At 51.6% G+C, this 24,291-nt stretch overlaps 3 protein-coding genes across 7 annotated transcripts in view; 2 read left to right on the forward strand and 1 right to left on the reverse strand.

The window, feature by feature from the left end:
* The first annotated feature begins 1,100 nt into the window (after positions 1-1,100).
* On the forward strand, positions 1,101-1,924 carry LOC122751765 (vegetative cell wall protein gp1-like). The gene is made up of 2 exons (XM_043998924.1): positions 1,101-1,124; positions 1,655-1,924. Exons 1-2 carry the CDS (start codon positions 1,116-1,118, stop codon positions 1,922-1,924), a joined length of 279 nt encoding a protein of 92 aa, XP_043854859.1. The 5' UTR covers positions 1,101-1,115.
* On the forward strand, positions 1,716-12,161 carry FABP3 (fatty acid binding protein 3). Its single transcript, XM_043998923.1, has 4 exons — positions 1,716-2,001; positions 7,384-7,556; positions 9,986-10,087; positions 11,855-12,161. The coding sequence occupies exons 1-4, from the start codon at positions 1,929-1,931 to the stop codon at positions 11,909-11,911; spliced, it is 405 nt and encodes a 134-aa protein (XP_043854858.1). The 5' UTR covers positions 1,716-1,928; the 3' UTR covers positions 11,912-12,161.
* Positions 12,162-13,617: 1,456 nt separating this feature from the next.
* Positions 13,618-24,291, reverse strand: part of ZCCHC17 (zinc finger CCHC-type containing 17) — a 49,508-nt gene continuing 38,834 nt past the window's right edge. For 3 of the 5 annotated variants that reach the window (XM_043999199.1, XM_043999197.1, XM_043999198.1), the window contains one exon: positions 13,618-14,394. In XM_043999199.1, the coding sequence (XP_043855134.1) occupies positions 13,639-14,394 (756 nt within the window). In that variant the 3' untranslated portion in view covers positions 13,618-13,638. Of the gene's footprint in view, positions 14,395-17,907; positions 19,030-24,291 lie in introns of those variants that run through there. The other 2 variants (XM_043999201.1, XM_043999202.1) reach the window with 2 other exon arrangements.

Below are 24,291 nucleotides of genomic sequence, written 5' to 3' on the forward strand. Positions count from 1 at the left end.
GATACCCCATTATTCAAAGATCCCTCACCATGCCCTTCCTTTCCTTTGTTTTGTAAAGATACAAAAGACCAGGTCTTCTCTTACTCCAGTGGGATAGTTTTCCATAATTGTTATGGGCCTGGGGTACTTCAGAAGTTTTCTGGGGGAAATCAAGTAACCTTCTCCTTGAGAAACTAAACCAAAGAACAGACACACCTAAAGAGATCAGTAATACTTGATCTAGACTGAGTTAGCCCCAGGACCACCATCCTTCATTCTCCCTCAGGGAGATAAGATTAGGTGTGGCTGCAGCCTTTGTGGCATGAGGAGGACATTGATGGCTTGAGAGATCAGCGCCACCTCTCACCCAATTTCCCCCAGCCACCAGCAGTGGGGGATGGTCCTCCCCCAATAAGGGAACTTTCCACAGTCAGACGATCACCCCATCGGACCACCTATGGTCCTCTAAAAAAGTATTAGCCTGTCTCCTGCTCCAGGAGATAAGTATCTCAGAGAACCACACCTCTGTGCCATGCCTTCTTCTCATGAGAAATTCAAGGACTTCTCTTTTGGTTTCCTTCCTCTAGCGCCTAAATAAAATATTATTTTATTCTCACTGGATTTGTGTGCAAGAGGCTGTAATTCTTTAAAGAGGAATTCCTAAGAACCCCTACCCCAAACCCCCTACCTATTTCCCCCATAACAATAGTGATCTGTCCTCCAGCCGTATATTTCTCTCTCCTACTAAATCTCTTTTTATTGAGCCTCCAATTCTTTGGGTGAGCTGCCCCCCCCATCTAGGTCACAAGTCCCCCCCAACAGTTTCAGTGGAGTGGTGGTGAAGGAAGCCAACCTAAAGGGAAGGAGAAGAAAGAGTGTGTGTGTGTGTGTGTGGGGGGGAACTCGTCTTCCCGGAGTTTGTTGAGGACGGAATGGAGTTCAAGCAGGGTAGGTCCTGTGGGATAAGACAGGAGAAGGGGTGAGGTCTACAGAATGGGTCTGAGGAAGAAAGGTGAGCTGGGAGCCAGCTGAAGAAGGGATTGGGTCTACATCACTACTCCCAAGTTACTTTTCTCCTTAGGAAGGGAGGATTTAGAAATGGGAGAGGAACAGACCAAGGCATTTCTGTACAGAGGATGAGCAAGGTGGGAAAGGAGCGGGGGTCTCTATCCCCATCTCTGCAGCCCCAGATCTCTCTGTTGGGGCTCGGGTGCTCAGGGTCCCCATGCATTCTCCCCCCCACCCCCCAGCCGCCAGTGCCGGGGTGGGTCCCCTTCGTTTCCTAGAGCTGCCCCGAGCCAGGAGAGAGGGCTGGGGGCAGAAAGCAGCCCTCCGGCGGTGCAGGCGGGCGAGGAAAGCCGGTTCGGCAGGGGGGCGGGGCCGAGGGACAAGGCGCTAATTGAGGGGGCCTGACTCCGGTGTGTGTGTGTGGGGGGGGGGAGGCGGGCTCCCCTTTCCATTGCCCCGGGCGTTAGCCTGGGGGCCTGCGGGAGAGGGGAATGGGGAAGGGTGGGGGAAGCAGAGGAGCTCTCTCCCTTACCCTCCCCCAGCCTGGCCGCTTCTCCCCAGCCCGGCCCTCTCTCCCCAGCCTGCTGCCCGCAGTCCCCGCCCGCTTGCCAGGGTCTTCCTATTTCGGGAGCCTGTCTCCCGGGCTTTCTTTCCATCATGTGATTAGGAGGACTATTTAAAGAGACAGCCCTGGAGGGCGAGTCAGAGCCGGGAACCTTTCTGCATCCCCTCTCTTCTCCCCCGCCCGCCCGCCTGCCAGCCTGCCAGCCTGCTCGCCTGCCTTCGGCTTAGTCCAGCCCAGCCCAGCCCAGCCCTGCCCAGCCCAGCCCCTCTCAGCTCCGTGCAGCTCAGAGACGCGCAGCCCCGCGGATCCGGACCCAGCGCCTCGCAGCGCATCCCAACCCAGCCCAGCGCAGCGCAGCCTCCTCCAGCCTAGCACCATGGCAGATGCTTTCGTTGGCACCTGGAAGCTGGTTGACAGCAAGAATTTCGATGACTACATGAAGTCCATTGGTGAGTGGGGGGTGGGCGGCTTCTGCTGAGGGGAGGCTCCCGGCTCCATCCTCTGGGGCTGTCTGGGACGTGGGATCGGCCCGGGAGAGGGAGGAGCGCCTGGGACAGGGCTGAAGGAGCAGCCCCAGCCGCAGAGGTTCCCAGGTCCCCTGGGCGGCCGGGATTCCTTGGCGGACCAGAGGGGATGCACCAAGGGATGGGGTGGAGGAATCTGCTGCTGCAGGGCCGGGAGAAGGGAGATACGGTCCGCTGCAGTTAGGTGGCCAGATGGACCGCACGGCTTTCCTCCATTGAAGCCTGGGGGAGAGATGTGTCTTGGTATGCTGGATGGGAGAGAGACACTTAGGGAGAAGGGTGTGTGTTCAAGGGTGTAGGGGATATGCTTAGGGTCTGGGGCTGGGGGGAATGTCTGGGCGGGGGGAGTAGGAGGTGGGTTGTATTCTAGGGTGGAGATGCAGAGGGATTGTGGCCAATGGCTGGCGGGGGTATGCGTGTGTGTGGACGCGAGGCGCGCCTGAGCGTATGGATCTGTCCAACTGGGCTGTCATTCTTACCCACCCGTGCTTTTCTCTGCAGGCTGGATTAGGGAAAGCACGTCCTTAGGCGTTCCAGCCTCATCTCCAAACCCAGACACCCCCCCCCCCGACACCGCCCCCCGCATAGGTCATCCAGAAGGGTTCTCATTGAGCCTGCTTCCAGGCTTGACCTTGTCCGGTAGACTGCATGTTCCTGGGTTAATCATTGGCATTGAGTGCCTGCTTGAGAAAGGCACAGACATACAGACATGTCCTCCGTATGTGGCTGTGCCACTGCCTAGAACCTCTCCCAGTGGGGGGTGGGGAAGGGGTTCCTAACTATCCTTGTTTGTAGGGATGGATGGTGCCTGGGATAATAAGCACGGTCAAGGCTGGTTGCCCACTGGGGAGAGGAGAGGTGTGGAAGGAGGGAGCCGGGAGGAAGGAAGAGATTCATGGGCTATGTATTTATGTTCCAGTACTCCTGGGCTCTCCTAACCCATCCCTGAACTCTTCATGGTGACTTCCCAGGGCTATGGAAGGTAGAGAATTCGATATTATTCCAACAATATTTAAGGCTAATCTCCCTAGTTCTCTGCTGTAGGGAGCCTGGCCTGAGGACATCGGAGGTCAAAGCCTAAAATGACCTTGGTTAGGGCCCTGGACTATTCAAGCACTGGAGTCTGGAGACTCCTGGAAGGGGAGTCTTTGCCCTTAACTGTCTCCTGAGCGGGGAGCTCTGGGATGGGGATTAAGGGTGGGGTTCCATCCTACCTTACTCTCTGTGTGTCGTCTTAAACCATACAGGGAAAGGATCCACTGACCCAGCCTTGTAGGTCCTTTTCCTCTCTGCCAGAGGTGGGGACCCATGGACTCCCTCATCCAGCTCTTTCCCCTCACCCAAATCAGGCCCCTCTTATGGACACACCACACACCAGGCCTTTTCTAGAGAGAACCATTCTTTGGTACTGAGGAGAGTAGGGTTGGAGGGGACAGAAGTGAGGGGCAAAGAGTCAAGTCATGGTACTATCTCCTCTTAGTCCCAATTGACCCTCTGGAGAGTCGAGCTGTAAGCAGGATCCCCTACATTGCCCCTGTATCTGCCCGGCTTTCTCCATTGGTGGCAAGGGGGGCATTCATGGGGCTCCTCAGACCCCCCCTTTGGAGAGCTCCCTGTACTGGAGTGACAGGCTTCTCCTCAGCCCCTCCCTGTCTAAGTACAGACTGAGAAGGAGGACCTCTGAGCCTCACCCTTCAGATCAATCACTTTTGCTCCCTCCCTCCTGGTCAGTCACTGTATTTTGCCCCCTCCAAGCCCAATCTGTGTCTGCTCAGAGACCTCTCACTCTGCCTCAAAGCTGTGGTGGGAAGACAGGCCTAGCCCTGCACTGCCCAAATAAATCACTGCTGTTACCCAGCTCACAGCCAGGCTCGGGCCTCTGAGACTCTGTTGCTCCAAGGAGCTGGGAAGTGGACCAGAGAGAAAAGAATAGGGAAGGTCGGCAGTTCTCCGGGGATTTCCTAGGAGCTGGATGGCAGCTTTCACCCTCTCTGGGAGAGGAGGAGGAGATTCCTGCCAAGCATTTCAACTCATATCTTCCCTTTCACGGGGAGTAATAGAATCTCAAGGGTGCCCTTTTGGGGGGCGGAGGGGAGAGGTTCAAGTCTGGGATTTCATCAGCATTGGGAAATTCCTTGGTGGAACCTCCTTCCCCCATGGCAGATCAGCAATTCATTTGTGACTTACAGGCACTGGGGGGCATTGAGGGGGTGAGTGACTTCCTCATCATCACATAGCTAGTGTGTGGTAGAGGCAGGACTCGAACCCACATCTTCCTGATTCTAAGGCTATTTACAAGGCTATTTTAGGGAGGGGGAATTTGTTTTTGTTTTTGTAGGCAATCAGGGCTAAGTGACTTGCCCAGGGTCACACAGCTAGTAAGTATCTGAGATCAGATTTGAACTCAGGTCCTCCTGACTCTAGGGCCAGATGTTCTATCCACTGTACCACCTAGCTGCCCAAGGGGGAAATTGAATGAAGGTTTGGAGAAAGGCAGGCTGGGGCCTTTTGTCCTCTAGTTCTGCACTTCCTGGCAGGAACATGCTTATTTCAGAAGGCTCACTAGGTACCTAGGGTTCTTGCCTCAGGCTTACGATGGAACTCCTTCCCCTTTGCCTACCCAGTGGCTCTGAGGCCCACCCCTGAGATCCTCAGCCCAAGTGCCCAGGATTAAACCCTCCCTTCTTGCCACTCTGACTCCAGTCTTAGTCACACTGAATTTTTCCAAGGCCTGTGCCCACACCTCAACTTTCACCTGCTTTGCAGCTTATCAGTGTAGGACAGGGGAAAAAATATTCAGCTAAGAATCAAGATACCACAATTCTATTGCAAAGATTTGCCATGGTTTCATGGGGGTGTGTATGTCACTTCTCTCACTAGACTTTAGCACCCCCCCCTTCTGGATAGACGGAGTCAGGAAGACCTGAGTTCAAATTTGGTCTCAGATACTCGCTAGTTGTATGAACCTGAATAAGTCACTCAGCCTGCCTGCCTGTTTCTACACCTGTAAAATGGTGATAATAATCATAGAGTTGCTCTGAGTATAAAATGAGATATCAGTGATGTGCTTAGCACATTGCCTGGCACATAGTGCATGCTACATAATATCGCTATTATTATTATTGATAATGATAAAATGAGGGGATTTGGCCAAGATGACCTCTCATTTTCCTTCCAGATTCTAAGTCGTTTTCCAACCCAAAACATATTGTAGAGGAAATCACTACACACTCCCTGTCAAACACCCACTGTGCTCTCTGAAACCCTATCATGTTGGCTGATGGTAGGACACTGAGGGAGGGAATCCTATCCCAGGAGTAAAGTTACTACTCACCTTTATCTAATTAGCACTTCAGGGGAGGTAGGTAGCACAGGAATGGTTAACTCTCCTTTATAGATCAGGGAATGGAGGCTCTGGGAAGTTGTGACTTCAGAAATAACTAAGATGGGAGGGAGGAGGTATCAGGTGTATATTGTGGTGTGTGTGTGTGTGTGTGTGTTTAAAAGTCTATAGCTTTTCAAGAAGCAAGAACCTTTTGTAGTAAAAGTTTTATGGGCCAGGAAGCTTTTCCACCAGGTAGTCAGCAGTTTGGGAAACACTCCACTGGAGTTCCCTGAATCTACAGATCCATTCTTGGCTCTGACACTGACTGGGTGAGCTTGAGTGAGGCACTTATCACATCATTCATTGATCACATGGGGTGGTGGTGGTCATAATCCCCACTCTGCCTATCTTTTTTTTTTTTTTTTTTGCTGCAAGGCAATGAGGGTTAAGTGACTTGCCCAGGGTCACACAGCTAGTGTCAAGTGTCTGAGGCCAGATTTGAACTCAGGTCCTCCTGAATCCAGGGCCAGGGCTCTATCCACTGTGCCACCTAGCTGCCCCTCTCTGCCTGTCTCACAAAGCTAATGAGGACCAATTGAGGCAGTCTGGTGTCTAGTGCTAGACTCAGTCAGGAAGACCTGGGTTCCAATGTCACCGATGGCACTAGTTGGCTATGTGGCCTGGGGTAGTCATTTAACTAACTTCTCATTCAGTTTTCTCATCTGTGAAATGAAGATGCTTCTAGGACCTACCTCACAGAGATGATAGATGCAAAGCACATTATATAAATGTTAAGTCTTATTATTATGAAGATTCTGCTTTGAACAGTTTTAAATTCTATGCAGCTATCCTGATGTATCAGAAAGCAGAATGACCCTGCTTCCTTCCATTCCCCATCCTACTCTCCCAAGCCCAGCTGGGAGATTCATGAGCTGAGATACCACTCCATCTAGTCATCTGGTCCCCTGTAGTCCACCAATAAAAGCAGGGAATACTGGGGTGGGGAGATGGCCCCATCATATGGTAATTAGAATGGGTTCCTTCTCTAAACTGCACCTCTGAGGGGCTCCTGGGGGTGAAGGTTTTGGGGCTGGGGAGGATCTTCAGAAGTAAGAAGTAGCCAGGTTATTTCTGATTGGGGGAGTTCTAGATATAGATGATTAGGGAAGCAGTGTACAGCGCCCCCCATCCAGAAAGAGTGGGTGCTTCGGTGTATGGAAAAGAACACTTGGCTTCTGGTCCTAGCTTTGACACAAATTGGGGTGTGTACTGGTGGGCAAGTTGCTTAGCATTCCTGGACCTCTGGGATGTCATCTTTGAAACAAGGGTAACACTCACCCTTCTGATCTTACTGGTTTTGTAAGGATTAAAAAATAAAGAGGGATATGAAAGTGCTGTCACAGAGTTGTAAACATGAAAGGGATTAAAGGGAAAGAGAAGGGAGGGATTTGAGAGGATGTCTAGTCCAATTCCCTCAATTGATAGCCAAGGAATTTAGACCCAGAGTGGTGAAGTACACTGCTCAAAATAATACAAGTACTCTTGTAGTCACAGGGCCAGGATTCAAACCCAAGTCCTGGCCCCAAAGTCGTCCCTTCTTCTGCTGATTGTTCCTGTTATTAGTGTGGGGTTAGCGTTATGAGTGCACACCCCTCTCTACCTTCTCAATTTGGTTTTTGGTGGAAACTCAAAGAAGGTTGACTGCCTCTATCCAAGGAGTTTCACACTCCTGCCACCATGATTAGAGTAGGTCTTGAGTAAGTCCCAAGTCACTGACTCTAGTCTCTGCTGCCAAATTGCAGTGTAACCCAAGGCAAGGGAGGGAGGGCTGCCAGCCTGTTTAGTCCCTCCTTACCTTTTCCCCAAGGCTACAAAATGGGTCAAAAGCTACAAGCTGGTTCTGGCCCATGGCCTTGAGTGCCCTTCATGAGGCTGGAGCCCTCCCCCTTCACCAAGGCTCCCTTCCCCTCCCACCCCTGCAGGTGTTGGCTTTGCCACGAGGCAGGTGGCCAGCATGACCAAGCCCACCACCATCATCGAGGTCAGTGGGGACACCATCACCATCAAGACTCAGAGCACTTTCAAGAACACCGAGATCTCCTTCAAGCTTGGAGTAGAATTTGACGAAACAACAGCTGACGACAGGAAGGTCAAGGTAAGCTGGGCAGCTAGGACATGGCCAGGTGTCCCCATTCAGCCTGGATCTCAAATATTCCATCTCCCTTCCCAGGAGGGATGGTCAATCCTCAGTTCCAATGACTTATTTGGGAAAAGAGAAAAGCAGGTGATGAAGTGCTGTAGAGGAAAGAGTTCTGGATTTGAAAAAGAACTGGAGACCATGGCTTTAACCCTGGTCCAGTCCACTTATCAGCTATGTGACCTTGAAAAAGTCACTTGCTCCAACTAAGTTTGTTTCCTCATATGTCAAATGGGCATAGCAAACCTGCCCTGCCTACCTTATAGGGTTACATGGGAATAATGCATAGCAAGGAATTGTAACTGTAACACGCTACAGAATTGTGAGGACACCCAGTCCCGGGAAGTGACTTCCATAGAGGACCAGGAGGAAGCTGTGGGTGCCATGGTTAGCAAGAAGCCAGGATCCCATTTAGGTTGCTCCCACCCACCTGGTACTTGCTATGGTGGGCAGCTAGGTGATTTCTGGCAATTCATTAAACCTCTTTGAGTCAGGAGTTGGGAGGGGGAGGTTGGCATGCTGCCCAAGAGAACTCAGGACCCTTAATTAGGCAGGCACACAGCCCAGACCTCTAAGGTGTATGGTTTGGTGTGGTCTAGCCAAGCTTAGCTACCTTCCCCTTGCCCCACCCCACGCCTGGCCATTGACCCTGAGAAACTATTTCCAACCATGTCAGCTGATGGGCAGGAACTGTAAGGTCCCTGATAGGGTGTCCTTGTCTCTCTGGATGACCTTGGCATGCCAACCAGTGCCCCCTCTCTCCATGAGTCAAGCTCCCCTCCGGGTCTTTGCCAACCTGCTGTAGCTGGCTGTGGAGGAGGGTTGGGCTTCATCTACCTCCCTAGGGGCCGTCTGGCAACTGTTGTCTGTCTTTCATCACTTCCCCATCTGGGCCTGAGCCCTTCCTCTCTTCCCCTCAGCTGCCTCTGGGAAAGGAAGAGAAACTGGTCTCCCGCTTTGTACAGAAAGGGAAGCTGATGCCTAGGTGGGAAGGAGAGGTCCCAGGATGTATGTGGCAGCATTAGGGAATGAATAAGCTCCACTTCTAGAGAGCTTTGTGGCTTACTGAACACTTTCCCCACAACACCCTTTGAAGCACCCCCATTTTTTTTCTTTGTGAGGCAACTGGGGTCAAATGACTTGCCCAGGGTCACACAGCTAGTAAGTGTCAAGTGTCTGAGGCCGGATTTGAACTTGGGTCCTCCGGAATCCAGGGCTGGTGCTTTATCCACTGTGCCACCTAGCTGCCCTGAAGCACCCCCATTTTACAGATTAGGAAACTGAAATTCAAAGGCACTAAATGATATGTTCCCTATCACTCAGAGCCTGAACTTGGTCTCAGGTCTCCCAACTCCTAGTTTAACATTTCCCCCTTCCTAACAGGGTTGCAGTTCCAAGTTATATACACCCACAGCCAGGAATGGGCTTGGAACTGGGATCTCCCCCCCCCCAACAAACTCCTTGGAAAGTCCCAGATTGCACAAAACCCATAGTTGTAGGTGGCTGTCCAGCCCCTCATGCAGTGCTATGAACCCAAATAAAAACAGACCCAAGACACCCAGGTCCTATGGAGAACGATTTGGTGAAGGGACATCAATGCAACTGCCTGCTTACCTCAGGGAAGCCTTTAAAGGGGGGTGGTGTTGGGGAAGGGTTGTGGTTCTATTGTTGGCTGTCCCCTGAGGGGCCACTGGTGGGCTTCTAGGCTGGGCTAGGCTAATGGAGAATTCTAGTGACATGCTAACCTCCCAAAACTGACCTCTGCCCATAAAAGCACATGATAAAATCCCAGGAAATCTGGGCATGGCAAGAGCAGCACTAACCAACCTGGGGATAGAGAGTGATGACAAGAGGTCATGCTACTAGGCAAATGCCTAAGGTGCTTGATGGGACAGAGCAACCCCTCTACTACCTAGAGCAGCCTTGCCCCCTCAGTTTACAGTTGAGGAAACTGAAGCAAGCAGAGGTTAAGTGACTTGCCCAGGATCACATAACCGGTGTCTGAGGCCAGATGTGAACTTCCTGACCCCAGGCCCACTGCACCATCCAGGTGGGGACAAGCCACTAAACTGTCTGCCTCAGTTTCCTCAACTGTAAAACGAGGATCCTAATAACATCTACCACCCAGGGTTGTTGTGAGGATCAAATGAGATATATGTAAAGCACTTAGCACATAGTAGGTGCTTAATAAATGCTCCTTCCCCTCCAGCTGGCTGCCTCCTAAGGGGACCTGGGTTTGAGTGCCAGCTCTGTCACTTACTATTCATCCGATCTTAGGCACACCAATTCCTCTGAGGCTGTCCAAACACGAGTGGGGCTAGATTGTCTTTCCTGTCTCTTCCAGCCCTAAATCTCATCCTGGGTGTGACCCTGTCTTCTCTCCACAGTCTACCATCACACTGGATGGAGGCAAACTTGTCCATGTGCAGAAGTGGAATGGGCAGGAGACCACACTCACTCGGCATCTCCAGGATGGAAAACTCATTCTGGTAAGCCAGGAGGGGAAAGGGGATCACGCTTGCTGGCAACAGAGGCAGCATTCTCTCTCAGGCTAATCCTCTAGGGAGCTTTCTCCTTCGTCATCCCCGCTGCCTCTGAATCTGCAGCTTGGGTGAGCTTTCAGGCTTCCCTGAGACATAATGCCCAGAAAGAGGGAGGCTCTGGTCCTCTTTCTGGATCAGACATCTAATGGGATGGAAAGAGTACTGGACTCCGAGGCAGAGGCCCTGGGTTGCAGCATGGGTCCTCCCACTATCTGTGACCTTGGGCAAGGCATTTAACTCTTTTCTTGGATTCAATAGTCTCCATGTCCTCTGAGGTCTCACAGAGATCTAAATCTGTGCTTCTCTGAGGAGGGCCTTGCATCTGATTCTGGGTACCTACCTACTCCACTCTGAAAACAACAGATGACATTTACACAGACATTGGTTTACAGAGTGCTCTGCATATATTAGCTCATATGAACTTAACTGGGGATATAAGTTTTTAACAATTTTACAAATGAGGAGACTGAGGCCCTGAGAAGTGATTTACTCACAGCAAGTCAGCAGGATTCAAATCTCAGTGCCCCCTAATTTTATGTGCAGCATTCTTTCCACTGGCCGGTGTGCCAAGGGAAGGGCAAACATGAGACCTTTTCATGTGGAATGATCAGAGAAGATAGGAAAGTGTGGCCTGAAGAAAACCTAGGGGAGACATTTCAGCTCTGAAATATTGAAAGGGCTGCTGTGCTGAAGAAGGGTTAGCTTTCCTCTACCTGACCCCCCAGGGTAGGATCAAGACCTCGAGTTGACAGAAGCAGGACAGTCCACATGTTTAGGGACTCAACCTGTGATGTCCCTGACAGAGGGAACTCTCCCCCAGTGCAGGCAGAAAGGTCGATACTGTCTGTAGCTTAGTCTGAGAGCTGTAGAGCTCTGAGAAAATTCAAACATGACCTGCTTGAGATCCCAGCCAGTGTCAGAGATGAGGCCTGAACCCACCACTTCCTGGTTATATCACACTGCTTCTCTCCATCTAGAGAAAGGCCTTTCTCAACAACAGAACTGTCCTCAAACCAGGCTGTCCCAGAAGCTGTGGTCATTTAGGCCAGAATGTTGTAGAGGGAGCTATGCTTCAGGGAGGGGTGAGACTAAATGAGTTTGGGTCTCTTCCATTTCCTGAGTCCACGAAATGGCCTGGTAAGAGCCCAGACCTGGGGGATGCTCTGCTGGAGTGGACTCTCAGCTGGTTACAAATAAATCAGACAAGATTCTTAAAGGTTCCATAAATACCTAAAAAACAAGGCAAATATCCCCTGCTCTTTGTGCCAGGGAGGGAGCAAGGTCAATGCCGAGTCCCACCCATCCATCCCTGTGTGGCCCATCTTCTGGTGCTCCAAATTTTCCCCTGGAACAGTGCCTTCTTTGCTCAGTGTGCCTGGCTGACTGTGTTCCCACCACGGGAGGTGAAGAAGGCTGCTTCTACCCTGAGAAGGGGAGAAGGCATCAATCACATTTTGGAAGGGATATGCAGGACTGGGAACTTCAGGGTGTGTGTGAGAGGCCAGAGCTCTGGCCTTGCTTCTACTTCCACTCCCTTAAGGAAGGGGTTGGGGGTAGAGAGGACAGAGCACAGAGAGAACAGCTGGACAGAATGAGGCCTCCATTGCTAAGCCCCTCCCCAAGAGGACAGATACTCCCTTCCTTGAACTAGGGGAAGTCCAGCATTCCACCCCCACCCCCCAACATTCTTAACAGTGCTGTCTTTCCTTCCAGACGCTAACCCACGGCAGTGTCGTCTCCGTTAGGACCTATGAGAAGGAAACAGCTTGAAGCCAGCCCACCTGTTCACTGTCAACTCCTGCTGATGGCTACCACTGAACTCAACACCAGATTGCCTCATTTCTCTCCCTGTCCCTCTCCCTGCCCGTGTTTTATACCAATTGACTCTGGTCAAGGAACCCTCCAGAAATGGAAAACATGGTGCTGTCCTGGTTCTGGTCAAAGCCCATTCTGTATTTTTTTTTTAAACTGCATCTGACGGCTGGTCCCAAGCCAATAAAGCAGATTCCACAGTCAGTCACTCAGATGCAGCTGCTGTTGTACTGCCTGTCGGTGGGTGGGTAGGGGGTTCCCATGAGTGTGGCCTGGAGCGGCCAGTGATGCTGCTGGGGCCTTGGCCTGGCAGCTGGAGGTAGACCACTGCCTACTGGACAGGCCCGAGGTGCAGCGCAGTCGGTCTATTTTGTACATCAACCATCAAAACCCTCTTCTATGTCCACAGCTCTTCATCTCTCCCTCACCCCTTACCCCTTCTACACCTCCTCACTGCCTTTACGTTTCTGATCTCCCAGAATCACAGGGAAAAGGAAGGAAGAGGAGGAGTTTCCTTTGCATCCTCAATGAGCAAGGGTGTCTGGATACAGACGTGGGTGCCTCAGCAGCCCACTGCACTCTGGGATAGGGCTAGAAAGCTTCCCCTTTACATTGAGCTGTAGTTTGCTTGCTATCCAATGTCCACCCATCGGGCCAGACAAGAATCCTATGCCCCTTAGGCTCCTCTTTCATACTGGCTTATCCCAGGATTGAAAAACCAAGTTTCCCAGGCTTAGTCACAACCCATCCTCAGCGCAGACTTCGTGGCTGGGCCTGGCTTTCCTAAGCCCTCTAGCCCATTTCACTGATGGGAGCTTGGGATTCCCACAGTGGTGCTCAGGACAACAGCGATGAAATGACTAGTAGTTGTGTGCTCTGCCTTGAGGTAGTTGTCCAGACTTCATAGGCCATGTGCTACCAGAAGGCTCCAAGCTTATGCAGGTTGGGGAGGAGGATTGGGGGGCAGGGAGGGGAAGGGAGAGGCAGGCCCTGCTTAGGAGTTTTGACTGGTTTTCTTTTCCCCCTTTAAATCATCCCAGTGCACTGAAAGGCTCACCCCTGTCCTCTTCCCTCTCCCTGCACACCTCCAGAGAATGGGACCCAGGAAGGCTGGCTGTCGAGCAGGGCTCAGCTACAACCGATTCCCTCTGGGGGAAGCCTCCATAAAGCAGGCATGGGAGGAGCAGCGTGTAGCAGGGTAGACCCTGCCAATACTCCAGCTAATGAGGTTAAAGCTATGATATTGCAGAAGATGCCAAGGGTTTTAGAAAACTCCACCTTTATAAACTGGTGTGTTTTTGGGCGGGGGTTGTTTTGTTTTTGGTTTAGAGAGTAGGTCCCATGATCTGGCCTAGGCTGGGGGTGCAGCAGTCACTCAGGGGCCCAATCCAACTACTAAGCACAGGAGTTGTGACCTCACTTCCAACCTAGGTGGGCCCATTCTTCCTTAGGCAGCCTGGTAGGCCAGGGGCTCCCCACACTGGCACATGACCTAGTATGAACGCCCGATTGGCTGTGGCCCTCCTGCAGCTCAGAACACCAGAGACCCAGTGCTCCACCAGCCTCAGCCTCCCTAAAAGCAGAGATCGCAGGTGAGTGGGTGAGTGGTTCGAGTGCTGCATGGCCCTTGGCCACCTGCCCCACTTTAGTGCAGAACAATAGCATTATTTCTCTGGTTTAATGGCCTAAGGGGATGAGACCACAAGCTCAGAATCCTTGCAAACAGTTTCTTCCAAGAATCTGGCGGAGCTGTTGCTGTCTGTCCTCCTGCTGCTGTGGGAACATGGGGATATGAGGGCACTTCCCAGCCTGGTGCCAAGGAAGAAGCCTTCTGGCTCTGGCCCGGAGGCAGAGGCTCCCTGACTGGCTTGGGCTGAAGGTGGCCACCTGAGCTCCTGCCTTGGGTTTAAAAGCACACCTCTCCCTGTAGCAGTATCCATGGTCAGGGATCTACAGCTGACCTCAGACTTTGAGGCTAGGCCAGAGGAACTGGACACACCAATGGACAAAAAAGTGATAGCTTCAGGGGCTAATGAGGCTTGCTGGGCCAGAAAGTCCCCTGATGCGCTGTCTGGAGGCAGCAAGACAACAACTGAGACCAGTCTAGGTGGAGGGGGCAGCCCTTGGGGGCCTGGGGAGGGGGGCAGTGCCCGCTTGCCAGAGTCCAGAGCCAGGGCATCGGTGAAGGAGGCTCTGGTGGGGGCTTGGGAGGGAGTCTGCCCTTCACTCCTGGCTCTTTTTCTTGTGCTTTTTCTTCTTCCTCTTGCTGTCCTTTGCCACACGTCTCGACTTCTTGATGGCCGTTTCCCCCTCGCTGCTGTCAGAGTCGGAGTCGCTGGATGAGGAGAACTTCTTGCTCTTGTGTTTCTTTTTCTTTTTCTTTTCCTGGTCAGAGGGGATGGACAGAAGACAATCAAACTCACTGCAGGGACCGGCCGTACCTTTAAAAATCAGACATGTAATAAACAGAGTGTACACTTACACCCACCTGCAGTTAATAGAGTGCTTCACCTGTCTTACCTGATCTGATCTTGACCACACACCCAGGGGGTTGGTGGGGTAGGTTTTATCCCCAGTCCATTTCTATGGGGAAACTGATCCGTGCTCAGAGAGTTTAGGTCACACAGCTTGAAGACGGCAGAGCCCCAGCTGGGATCCAGGTCTTCTGATTTTACACCCAAAGTGTTTCCCACTATATCATACATCACTTGGCTTCCCAGCACCAAACCCAAGGGTTAGGAAGGCCAGGCGTGCAGCTGCCCAGGACATAGTGGGGAGAGAGGATACAGTGACTTCTTACAAATGTACAATTTGAATGCCAGATAATTCTGGCATGAAGAGATCTATTATGGGATAAGTGAAGTTGAAAGGGTTGCCCGAGAAGCCTGAGGCGAGAACAGTAACAGTTGGGTTGGGAGGTGAGAGGAGGATGAGGAAGGGGAGGAGGAGGAAGAGGACAGGGAAGGAGAAGGAGGAGGGGAAGGAGGAGAGGGAGGAGGGAAAGGAAGAGGGGGAGGAGGGAGTAGGGATGAAAAGGGAGGAGGAGGGAGGAAAGGGGAGGAGAGAGGAGCAGGATGACCCAGTCCTCGAACATGGGAGGCTGTGACCAGGACATCACCAGGCCCCAGGGCCCATATTTACCCTTGCATTCTTCCTGTCCCTCCCTCTCTTCTTCCCTTTCTCCGCTTCTCTGGGTGTGGGACGGATGCTGTCACCCAGGTTATGACCTTGGCTGCTCTGCCTGAAGGAAAGGTGCCTTCCCTTTTTTATTCTTCATGACAATGCAGCTGAGTTGGTTTATCCCCCAAATCCTCAGAATCCTCACTGGGAAGAGGGGCCTCGGGGTGAAAGCAGCCCCCTTGTGCCTAGGAAGGTACTGGCTAAATCTCTACCCTGGCTGGCATCTCCTAATTGAGGAAAGCCGGGCTGCTGCGGGTAAGAGGCACTAAATCATACCCATCAATCCCCCTGGGAAGGGGATTAAATGAAAGTGTTTGCTGTCCAGTGAATGGGTCTTCCTGGGGGTGGGGAGAAGGGCCCTGAGGGGTGGCCCTTGCCAAGCTGGCAGTACACGTCTGGGGTGCTACGAAGGGCCACAGAAGGAAGACAGTGAGACCAGCCAACTCTGACGCTCGTACTTCCTGGTAACTAGTTCCTGGAACATGGAAAGCAACACAGTGGTGAAGTGGGGCTCAGTGAGGTTCCAGGGCAGGTCTAGGGACATCCACTGGGACGGATGGGAAAGAGGTGGTTTTTCCAAGCAAGGAATCATCCCCCCTGGAGTGGAGGCTGCCACGCGAGGAGGGGATGGGAGGAGACAATGCTCAGGGACCAGGCCCAGTTCTGGTGGCCTTGGACAAAGGAAGCAGATGCCTGAGAAAGCAAGCTTGCTCCGGGCTCCCACCCGGCAGCAGAAGCCGAAGGAACAAAGACAAGGCAGCTGTCCACTAGGAGGGGATGTTTTCACACGTTGGGCAGAGGAGGAGAACAAAGAGCAGTGACTTCAAATTCACTTGCAGAGTAGGAGGCTGAAACACACTAGAAAAATGGAAACCAGGAGGAGAGCTTGTTGTCTGGCTACCCAACCATAATACTTTAGCATGGAACAGGGTAGAAGGTGAAGAGTTCAAATGACTCCCTGGCTTGGGAGGGGAGGAGGAAGGAGGAAGCACCAGCGGAGGAAGAGGAAGGAGGGAAGGAGGAGGTAAAGCCACTGTTCCAATGCTTCCACAAAGGCATTCCAGGAAAAGGAGAAAGGAGGGGGAGTCCTGGGGAGCCCGAGGTCTGACCTTTGGGCTGACCCCTGCTCCTTATTCCCTGACAACTGCTGAGAAGGGAAGCAGCAGCAGGATGAAAAAGCCTGCCCCGCCTCATTCTGAGTGGGAAAGGCAGCTCAGCCACCTTAAGCCAAGAGAGGTGGTGGCTAATGGCTTAATAATGACTTAAGGGTTTAGGAGAACAGCAGCAAGGTTGGCTTCTAGTGATGGTTTGCCTGGGAGGCTAGAGCTCACCACCGTGTGAACCCCAGGGACAGGCCCATCAAACAAGCACTTACTGAGGGTTGAGGGGGAGATGAAGAAGTTTATAATCCGGTTGGAGAGATTAATAGACAAGACGGGAGATAGGTGCCGTAACCTGCTTCCATCCCTGTCCTCTGTTCACCCCTCTCCCCCTAAAGGTCCACCTCTCCTACATAGGCCCTTCAATCTCATTTCTCCCTCATGTTCCCCAATCTTGAGCCCAAACCCCTGGAAGGCGGATGTCAGATTTGATTATGGGGCAAACTCAGCTTTGATATGCAACGATTGGAATGACGCCACCTGCTGGAGACTTACTGTAGAAGAGTTCCACCCACGAAGCAAAGGTTTTTGAGGGCAAGACCAGGAGTCTTTTCTTTGGCGTCAGGAAGTGACGCAGGCGAGTGGGAGGAGGAAGGAAGAGACTGGCACTCAGTCTCGCTCTCTTTCCTCTGGACTCTGGTGGAGAGCGGAGCTAGAAATGTGCTCTCCCTTTAATAGATAGGAATCTAGGCCTTTCTTTCTCTCTTTACCAAATTCTTATTCTCCTTAATAAATGCTTAAAAGCCTAACTCTTGCTAAAGCTTATAATTTATGGCAACCACTCATAAGATATTTTAGACAGTTTAGCTGGAATTTTAGCCCTTAAAAGATAGGAGGCTGACTTAGGAAAGGTTGGCTTCGGTGTGGTCTACTTTGGAAGCTAGTCTCTAAGGAAGCTGCCTTTCTGCTCATTTGGTAACTGGGGGGTTCAGTGGATGGAGCCCTGGGCCTGGAGTTAGGAGGACATGAGTTCAAATCCGGCTTCAGGCACTTACTAGCTGTGTGACCCTGGGTAAATTGTTTAGCCTCTGCCTCAGTTTCCTCAACTGCAAAATGAGGGCAGTAATAGCACCTAGCTCCCAGGGAATGTTGTGAGCATCAAATGAGATAACACTTGTGAAGCATTTCACAACTGGTACACAGCAGGTACTTATTCCCTCCCTCTCCTCCCACAGGATAATTAGGGAGACAGAACAATGCTGCCATGTGCTTCTATCTCTCCAGGAAAGTCTTCTATCAGTTATAAGACACCTATTAGGCAACCCAGGCCAGCCTGTCCTTAAATAATAATCCTTTCTACAGCATTCCCCATAAGAGGTGGTGAAATGGAGCCTTTCTTGTCTAAGACCCTTGGAAGCCGGGGCTCAGCCTAGAGGCCAAGCTAAGAGGAATTTGGATCTTGGCTCATCTGAATGGTGGAGGGGCGCCAGACATGATCTTCGTGAATTCCCAGGTATGGGTGTGGGAATAAGCACTTATTAAGTACCTGCTGTGTACCAGTTGTGAAATGCTTCACAAGTGTTATCTCATTTGATGCTCACAATATTCCCTGGGAGCAAGGTTCTCCCTTGGCAAGAGCCACTTCCTAGTAGCAGGTCTCTCCCAGGTTAATGAGGGCTGGCCTTGGTGACAGACACACAGCACGAGGCTTCTTGAACAGCCCCTCTAGCCAAAATGAAGCAACGGAGCAGGGTCTAACTGCTACCCTCTCCCTGCTTGTTAAATTTATAGGGCTGGAGAGCTGTGTGTGTGCTCTTCCTTTTTAAGGAATGGAGAAGGACGTGGCAAGCCCAGAGATCCATGGACAGCATCTCTCCAGAGATCGGAGGCCATAGATTGGAGCTGGCAAGGACCCCAGTGATCATCTGGTCTAATGCCTTCGTTTTACAGATGAAGAAACTGAGGCCTAGGGAGGGGAAATGATTTATTCCAGGTCAAAAACCTCCTAGAACAGGAATGTGAACCTTGATCTTCTGACTCCAAACTGTATACTCTTTGTATTTATTATATAACAAGACTCTAAATCTAGAGTTGAAGGGGACTGGGACCTCAGAGGCCCTCTGGTCTAACCCCTCATTTTACAGATGGGGAAAGTGAGGCTAGGAGAGATAAAGTGACTTGCCCAAGGTCATACAGGTATATGCCAGAGGCAGGATTCGAATCCAGGTCCTCATTTCATCATACCTCATTGCCTGCCAATGTTAATTGCCTTGTACTTCAGTTTTTCTCTGGCTGGGTTTCTGGCTGAGCAGGGATGAAGGGCCACTGAGGAGCTGGTAATCATTTACTCTTCTCACAGTTACACCCAGGTATTTCTGGCATCATAGATAAGGTATTACTAGCTTGTATTGCCGGCATTAATCTGATGACTCCTTGGGCAAAAGGTTCTAAAGCTCCCTTATAATCCATCCTGGGACACTGGGCTAATGTCTTCACTGCTGTGTGCCTTAGTTTCCCCATCTGTAAAATAGAGGATTATTGCCCCTGCCACCCAGCCCTCAGCCGTTCTCTTCTACAGAAGTTGTCAGGATAGGGGAGATCCCAGAGGGCAGAAGCTGTTTTCTTTTGATATTTGTGTTGCCAGTGCCTTCCATGACATCCTGCCCATCGGAGCAGAGCGAAGGTGATGGTGGTGTGACTTGGGTTGGTTTTTCTTGCCATCTCATCCCAGTCTGAACTCCCAGAGCCAACTAGGGAGGCTCACAAGCAGGACACACACTGAGGGGCAGTGAGAAGCTGCAAAGGAAGTGGAAGGGTTCTAGGATGAGGCTTCTGATGCACCCCCATGGTGGCTCCTGGGCCCAGAGGGGTCCACAGACCAGTCCTAGCAGAACCAGAGATTTGTTCAGTAGCCAGCTTCTTCGGGGCAGTGGTCTGAAAGGCTGGGGCTGCTTTGCTCATTCTTCTGACACAAGCCCCCTGCAGACCACACTTACCCTAGGACTGAAGCCAGCTGGTCAATGCTGGAGATATCCCTGACAGCCCTAAAGCCTTGCTTCTTCAGGTCACTTTACACACCGCCCCTCCCTGGGGCCTCCAACAACACAAAAGCCCACAACCCTTCCCCGTGCACATGCCCAACTTGCTGAGGAATCCTGGGGCCCTTTCTCCTTTTACAATCAGGCCTGGTGTTCCCCTCAGCACAGCTGAGAGGAGCAGCCTGACCAGAGGCACCGGAGCAGCCCTCAGCAGCCTGTGTGACAGCCTCAGACAAGGGGCTCTTTCTATAGAGACCACAACCCCTTTCTTTAAACACCCTGTTGGCTTCCTGCTGGTGCCTCACTTGGTGGTGGAGGGGAAGAATGGATATGAATTCAACAAGTTCATTCTCATCATTTCTGTGTTTTTGTTTGTTTTTTAGGCAATTGGGGTTAAGTGACTTGCTCAGGGTCACACAGCTAGTAAGTGTTAAGTGTCTGAGGCCGCATTTGAACTCAGGTCCTCCTGAATCCAGGGCAGGTGCTCTATCCACTGCGCCACCTAGCTGTCCCTCATTCTCATCATTTCTAACAGGACAATGATCATCTCTGGGAAGATGATGATTCTGAGAGTTACCTATCTGGCTCTCATCTTTCCTCCCCTCCCTCCCTCCCTCCTTCCTTTCCTTTCCTTTCTTGTGGAGCAATGGGGGTTAAGTGACTTGCCCAGGGTCACACAGCTAGTGTCAAGTGTCTGAGGCCAGATTTGAACTCAGGTCCTCCTGAATCCAGGGCCAGTGCTCTATCTACTGTGCCACCTAGCTGCCCCCTGGCCCTCATCTTTCTATGGACTCCAGGCCCAGTGCCTCCTAGCCATCTCCACCTGGAAGTGCCACAGGCTTACTATGTGTTGTCTCCCCCAAAGCTCCCTGAGAGCAGTTGCTATCTCTGCTTTTCCTTTTGATCCCCAAAACATAGCACGATGATTAGCTGATAGTAAACATTTAATAAATGATTTTTCTTTCATTCATTCATTTATTCATCTCAAATCCAACACAACACACAGCTCTTCCCCTAAAATCTAACTCCTTTCCTAACTTCTTATTTCTGTCGAGGATATCACCATCCTTCCTTATAGACTTGTGAGGCTGGTGGCCTTGAGGTGGAGCTGTATCTATGAAACAACTGTTCCACGACAGCCTCGGCCACAGGAAGCCGGCAGCCACTAGGGATACAGCCAGCAGGAGGCTCAATGCAGCCCAGCCAGTCTGTCTAGAGCTGGATGCCCACAGGGAAGGCATCCTTCTTCAACACTGAGGTGCGGGTCCCTCATGCTTTTTAATGGGCAAAAGGAAGACACCACAGCCTTCCCTCGTGATCATGGGACTTGACAATCTGGATGGCCGCCATGCCTTCTCAACATGCTGTCTCTTCCCTATTAGAACGGGAGCTTTTTAGAGGCGGGACTGTCTCACTTTTCTGTCTATATCCCCAGGGCTTAGCATGATGCTTTGCAAATAGTAAGTGCTTCATAAATGCCCCATCCATCCATCCATCCATCCATCCTTCTTTTCAAATGCTCCAGACTGAGCTTCCAGAGCTGACTACAGTTGGCCTGATTATTTGACTTACTCCCTCTCATGGAGAGGGATGCCAGGAAGCTGGAACTGTTTCCATTCCATCTTTGTATCTCCAGCACCTAGCGTGGGGCCTGGAACACAGTAAACACTTAATCGGTTCTCCATCGAGCCACTCCTCTGCCTGTCCATCCATCTGATAGGGCGACACTCTGATGGTGCCAGTCTGCAGAGACTGCCTCCCAATCATTGGAAATGGGAGCTCCTTGCTTTCCAGCAGGCTTCACTCTGCACTTCCCTTTTCTGCTAGTGGTGGGACCTCTCTGTGCCCAGGCACCCAGGCTCATCCCTGATGCCTCCCCTCAAACCTTGGCCATTCTATTCAAGCCCCAAGATGTCCACTCCCCACTGCCACGGCGCAGGCTCAGGCCCCTGTCCCCTGATCAGTCTCTTCTTCCAGTCTCTCCCACACAGCTATCAGATCAAGTAGCTCTCCTGTAAAAAACTTCTGATGTCTATTCAACAACAATGTGTTAGGAGCCCCTGGTGCTAGTCTGTGCTTGTGTTCTTCTGATGAGAATGGAAGCGCCTGAGTTTCAGAGAGGTGCGATGACTTGTCTGAGGTCACAAGCTGGTGAGTGTCTGAGGCCAGAGTTGAACTTATGTCTTTTGAAGTCCAGGCCCAGGCTCTTGCTACTGAGCCAGCTAAACTGCCTGACTGGGCTCTCCCCACTGCACAGCACTCTTCTGACTGACTGTCTACTAAAGCCACCAGAGCATCTGCTCTGAACTTTCTCAAGACACCAAACCACCTCTTCTCCATCCCCATTCCTATCCCTGCCCCTGCAGAGGACCTTATCCCATATTTAAACAGAAACAATGAAGGCCATTCATCTTCCCCCCCTCCTTTCCTCCTCAATTTCATGCCAAATCACTTCTCTGTCATCCTCGACTCTCCTCTCCTGTTTTCCAGTCTCTGAGGAAGGGGTAGGCCTTCTCCTTGGCCATTCCAACCCCTCTACTTGTGTCCTTGTCCCTTGTCCCTATCCCTCCTCTCTCCTCCCAGAGAAATGCCCTTTCTTTTTTTTTTGCAGGTCAGTGGGGGTTAAGTGACTTGCCCAGGGTCACACAGCTAGTAAGTGTTAAGTGTCTGAGGCCGGATTCTGAACTCAGGTCCTCCTGAATCCTGCGGCCAGGGCTTTTATCCAACTGCACCCTAGCTGCCTGAGAAATGCCCTTTCAATCATCCCCTCTCTCCCCCACCTCAAGAAGCTAGAGACACTCTTTGCCCTTTGGAAAAAAACACAAACTCCCCCTTTGTGGGCGAGGGAGGTATTTAAAACTCTTTACCACCCAGCTGGAGCCTACCTTTCCAGGCTACGCTGCACACATCACTCCCCTTAGCCCCCAAACGGGCTGACTTCTTGTTGCCCACACACCCCATTCCATCTCCAGCCTGCGTGCCTTTGCCCTGACTGCTTCCCATGGCTGGCATGCTCTCAGGTCTCACCTCTGCTTTTGTAAACCCCTGTGCCTTTCAAGCAGCTCAAGCACCATTTTCTTCAGAAAGCTTCTGCATGATTCCTTCAGTTGTCAATCACAATATATTTCTTTGGTAAATAGCCTGTTAGTCAGTTATCCTGTGTACCTCCTGTAACTCTCCCCACCCAACAAAGACGGCAGGGATGATCTCCTTTAATATTCCTACTCTCCACACCTAGCACAGAACAGACTTTCCATCAACGTTGGTTGGTTCATTGACTGCTCTTTCCACTAAGCACCCCTTCAGTCCTAGAATGTCGCCTAGAATGTGGCTGCCTCTTCTTCCACACTCCCCACTGCTGCTTGCAGGTTCTCTCTGCTGCCTTCACCCAACAGCCTCATTTCCAGACGTCATCTGCCAACGCTTAGGTCATTCTTCCCGAAGCCGTTCAGTACCTGGCTCGTGGCCTTCTCCTCCAACAAAATCCCTGCCCGCTTCTTTGAGCACTTCAACACCTACGCTGATGTCCCCTTGAACAAGTCCCCACTTCATGGACCCTCTCTACTCCCATGACCTAAACGTTCCTACCTCCTCAAACACAGAGAGATGGTCGTGGCTCTCCCTGGAGGAGCCAGAGCCCTGAAATTCTTCTGGGATCAGAATCTCCTTTTGTTCCGTCTCTCCTTCTGCCTTACTTCTAACCCTACTCATCCATCCTCACCATGCTCTCTGGTCACTCCATCCCTCCCTGGACTCTACAGACTTTCCTCTCCTCACAGTCTTGATCTCACTAACTAGCTCAATTATGTATGCTGTCCTTACCCTTGCCTTCCTCGCCCCTTCTACCTAGCATTCCTCATGGCTCATCAAACTACAAACCTGGGTTACCCCCAGAATCTGCCTTCTCTGATCCTGCACTCGACAGTGCTGACGGGGGCCTCACCACTGCATGGCAGCCTCTGGGGGCCTTTCTGAAGTGGCTGTTCCAAACCTTCTTCACAGACTCCAAGCCTTCCACTTTCTCACTTTCATACAGCAGAAGATCTTGTCTTCTACTCTTCAGTGAGAGAATTGAGGCACTCCGTTATAAACTCTTCTCCTATACGATACACCTCAAAACATCTCTCTATCACCCTTGGTTCTCTCCTCCTTTGCTCCAGTCTGAGGAAAAGGCAGGCCTTCTCCTAGCCAAGGCTGAACCCTTCCCCCTGCTTGCTTCCACTTCCTCAGAAGCTTACCCCTTCAATCCTTAGCCTGTCTTTCTCCCATCTTCCATCTCTAGCTACAGGGCCCTCCCATGCTACGTAAAAACATGCCCAGGTTTCCCTCATCCTGAAAAAAGCCTTCATTTAACCGGCCATCCCCTCAACTATCACTCCATGCTGCTCATCTGCGCTCACCGCCTCTAGGCCGTCACTTCCCATTCACGATTCATTGCAATCTGGCTTCCAAACTCACCCCCCAAATAAGACTGTTCCCGCTAAGGTTTTGAGATTTAACTTAGTGTTGTTCGAGTGGGTTAAGATAAAACAGATCTGAATGAGAAGATTAACTACCATCAGGCTCCCAATAGGTTCCTCACAAAGAGGACCGACCAAAACTCCTCTCCCTGCAGGGGGCTCTGCTGGAAGCAGGGGAGGCTCCTGGGGGCCATTGGGGCTCTCAGGGCACTAGTTCTCATTCAGGAACAGCAGCAGGGAGCAGGCGCCCTAGAAAGGGCCGTCAGCGGCAGCTGCATCCTCACTGACAAGAGGAGGAGGCCATCTGGGAGGCTGAGCCTGCCTCTGTCTGGCAGGGAGCCCTTTCGCTAAGCCTCCAAACGTCAGCCCATGAAACTGCAAGCAAAGCATCCAGGACAATGCCCAGGTCTTAGGAGGTTAGGACCATACTGGGGAATGTAGAGATCCCATTCAGAAGAGAACACAGGTGGGAGGGAAACTGGAAATGATCTAAATTCAATCTCACAGTTCTATAGATCGGCAGCTAGGTGGCGCCATAGTGCGTAGAGCCCTGGGCCTGG

This window comes from Dromiciops gliroides, chromosome 3 (assembly GCF_019393635.1).
Source record: "Dromiciops gliroides isolate mDroGli1 chromosome 3, mDroGli1.pri, whole genome shotgun sequence".
Lineage (NCBI taxonomy): Eukaryota > Metazoa > Chordata > Mammalia > Microbiotheria > Microbiotheriidae > Dromiciops > Dromiciops gliroides.

Excerpts from the sequence above, each read along its gene's own strand:
- FABP3 (XM_043998923.1), top strand. The coding sequence starts at position 1,929 with ATGGCAGATGCTTTCGTTGGCACCTGGAAGCTGGTTGACAGCAAGAAT. Across the intron at positions 2,002-7,383 it reads TGACTACATGAAGTCCATTG|GTGTTGGCTTTGCCACGAGG; the intron begins GTGAGTGGGGGG and ends CCACCCCTGCAG. Across the intron at positions 7,557-9,985 it reads CTGACGACAGGAAGGTCAAG|TCTACCATCACACTGGATGG; the intron begins GTAAGCTGGGCA and ends TTCTCTCCACAG.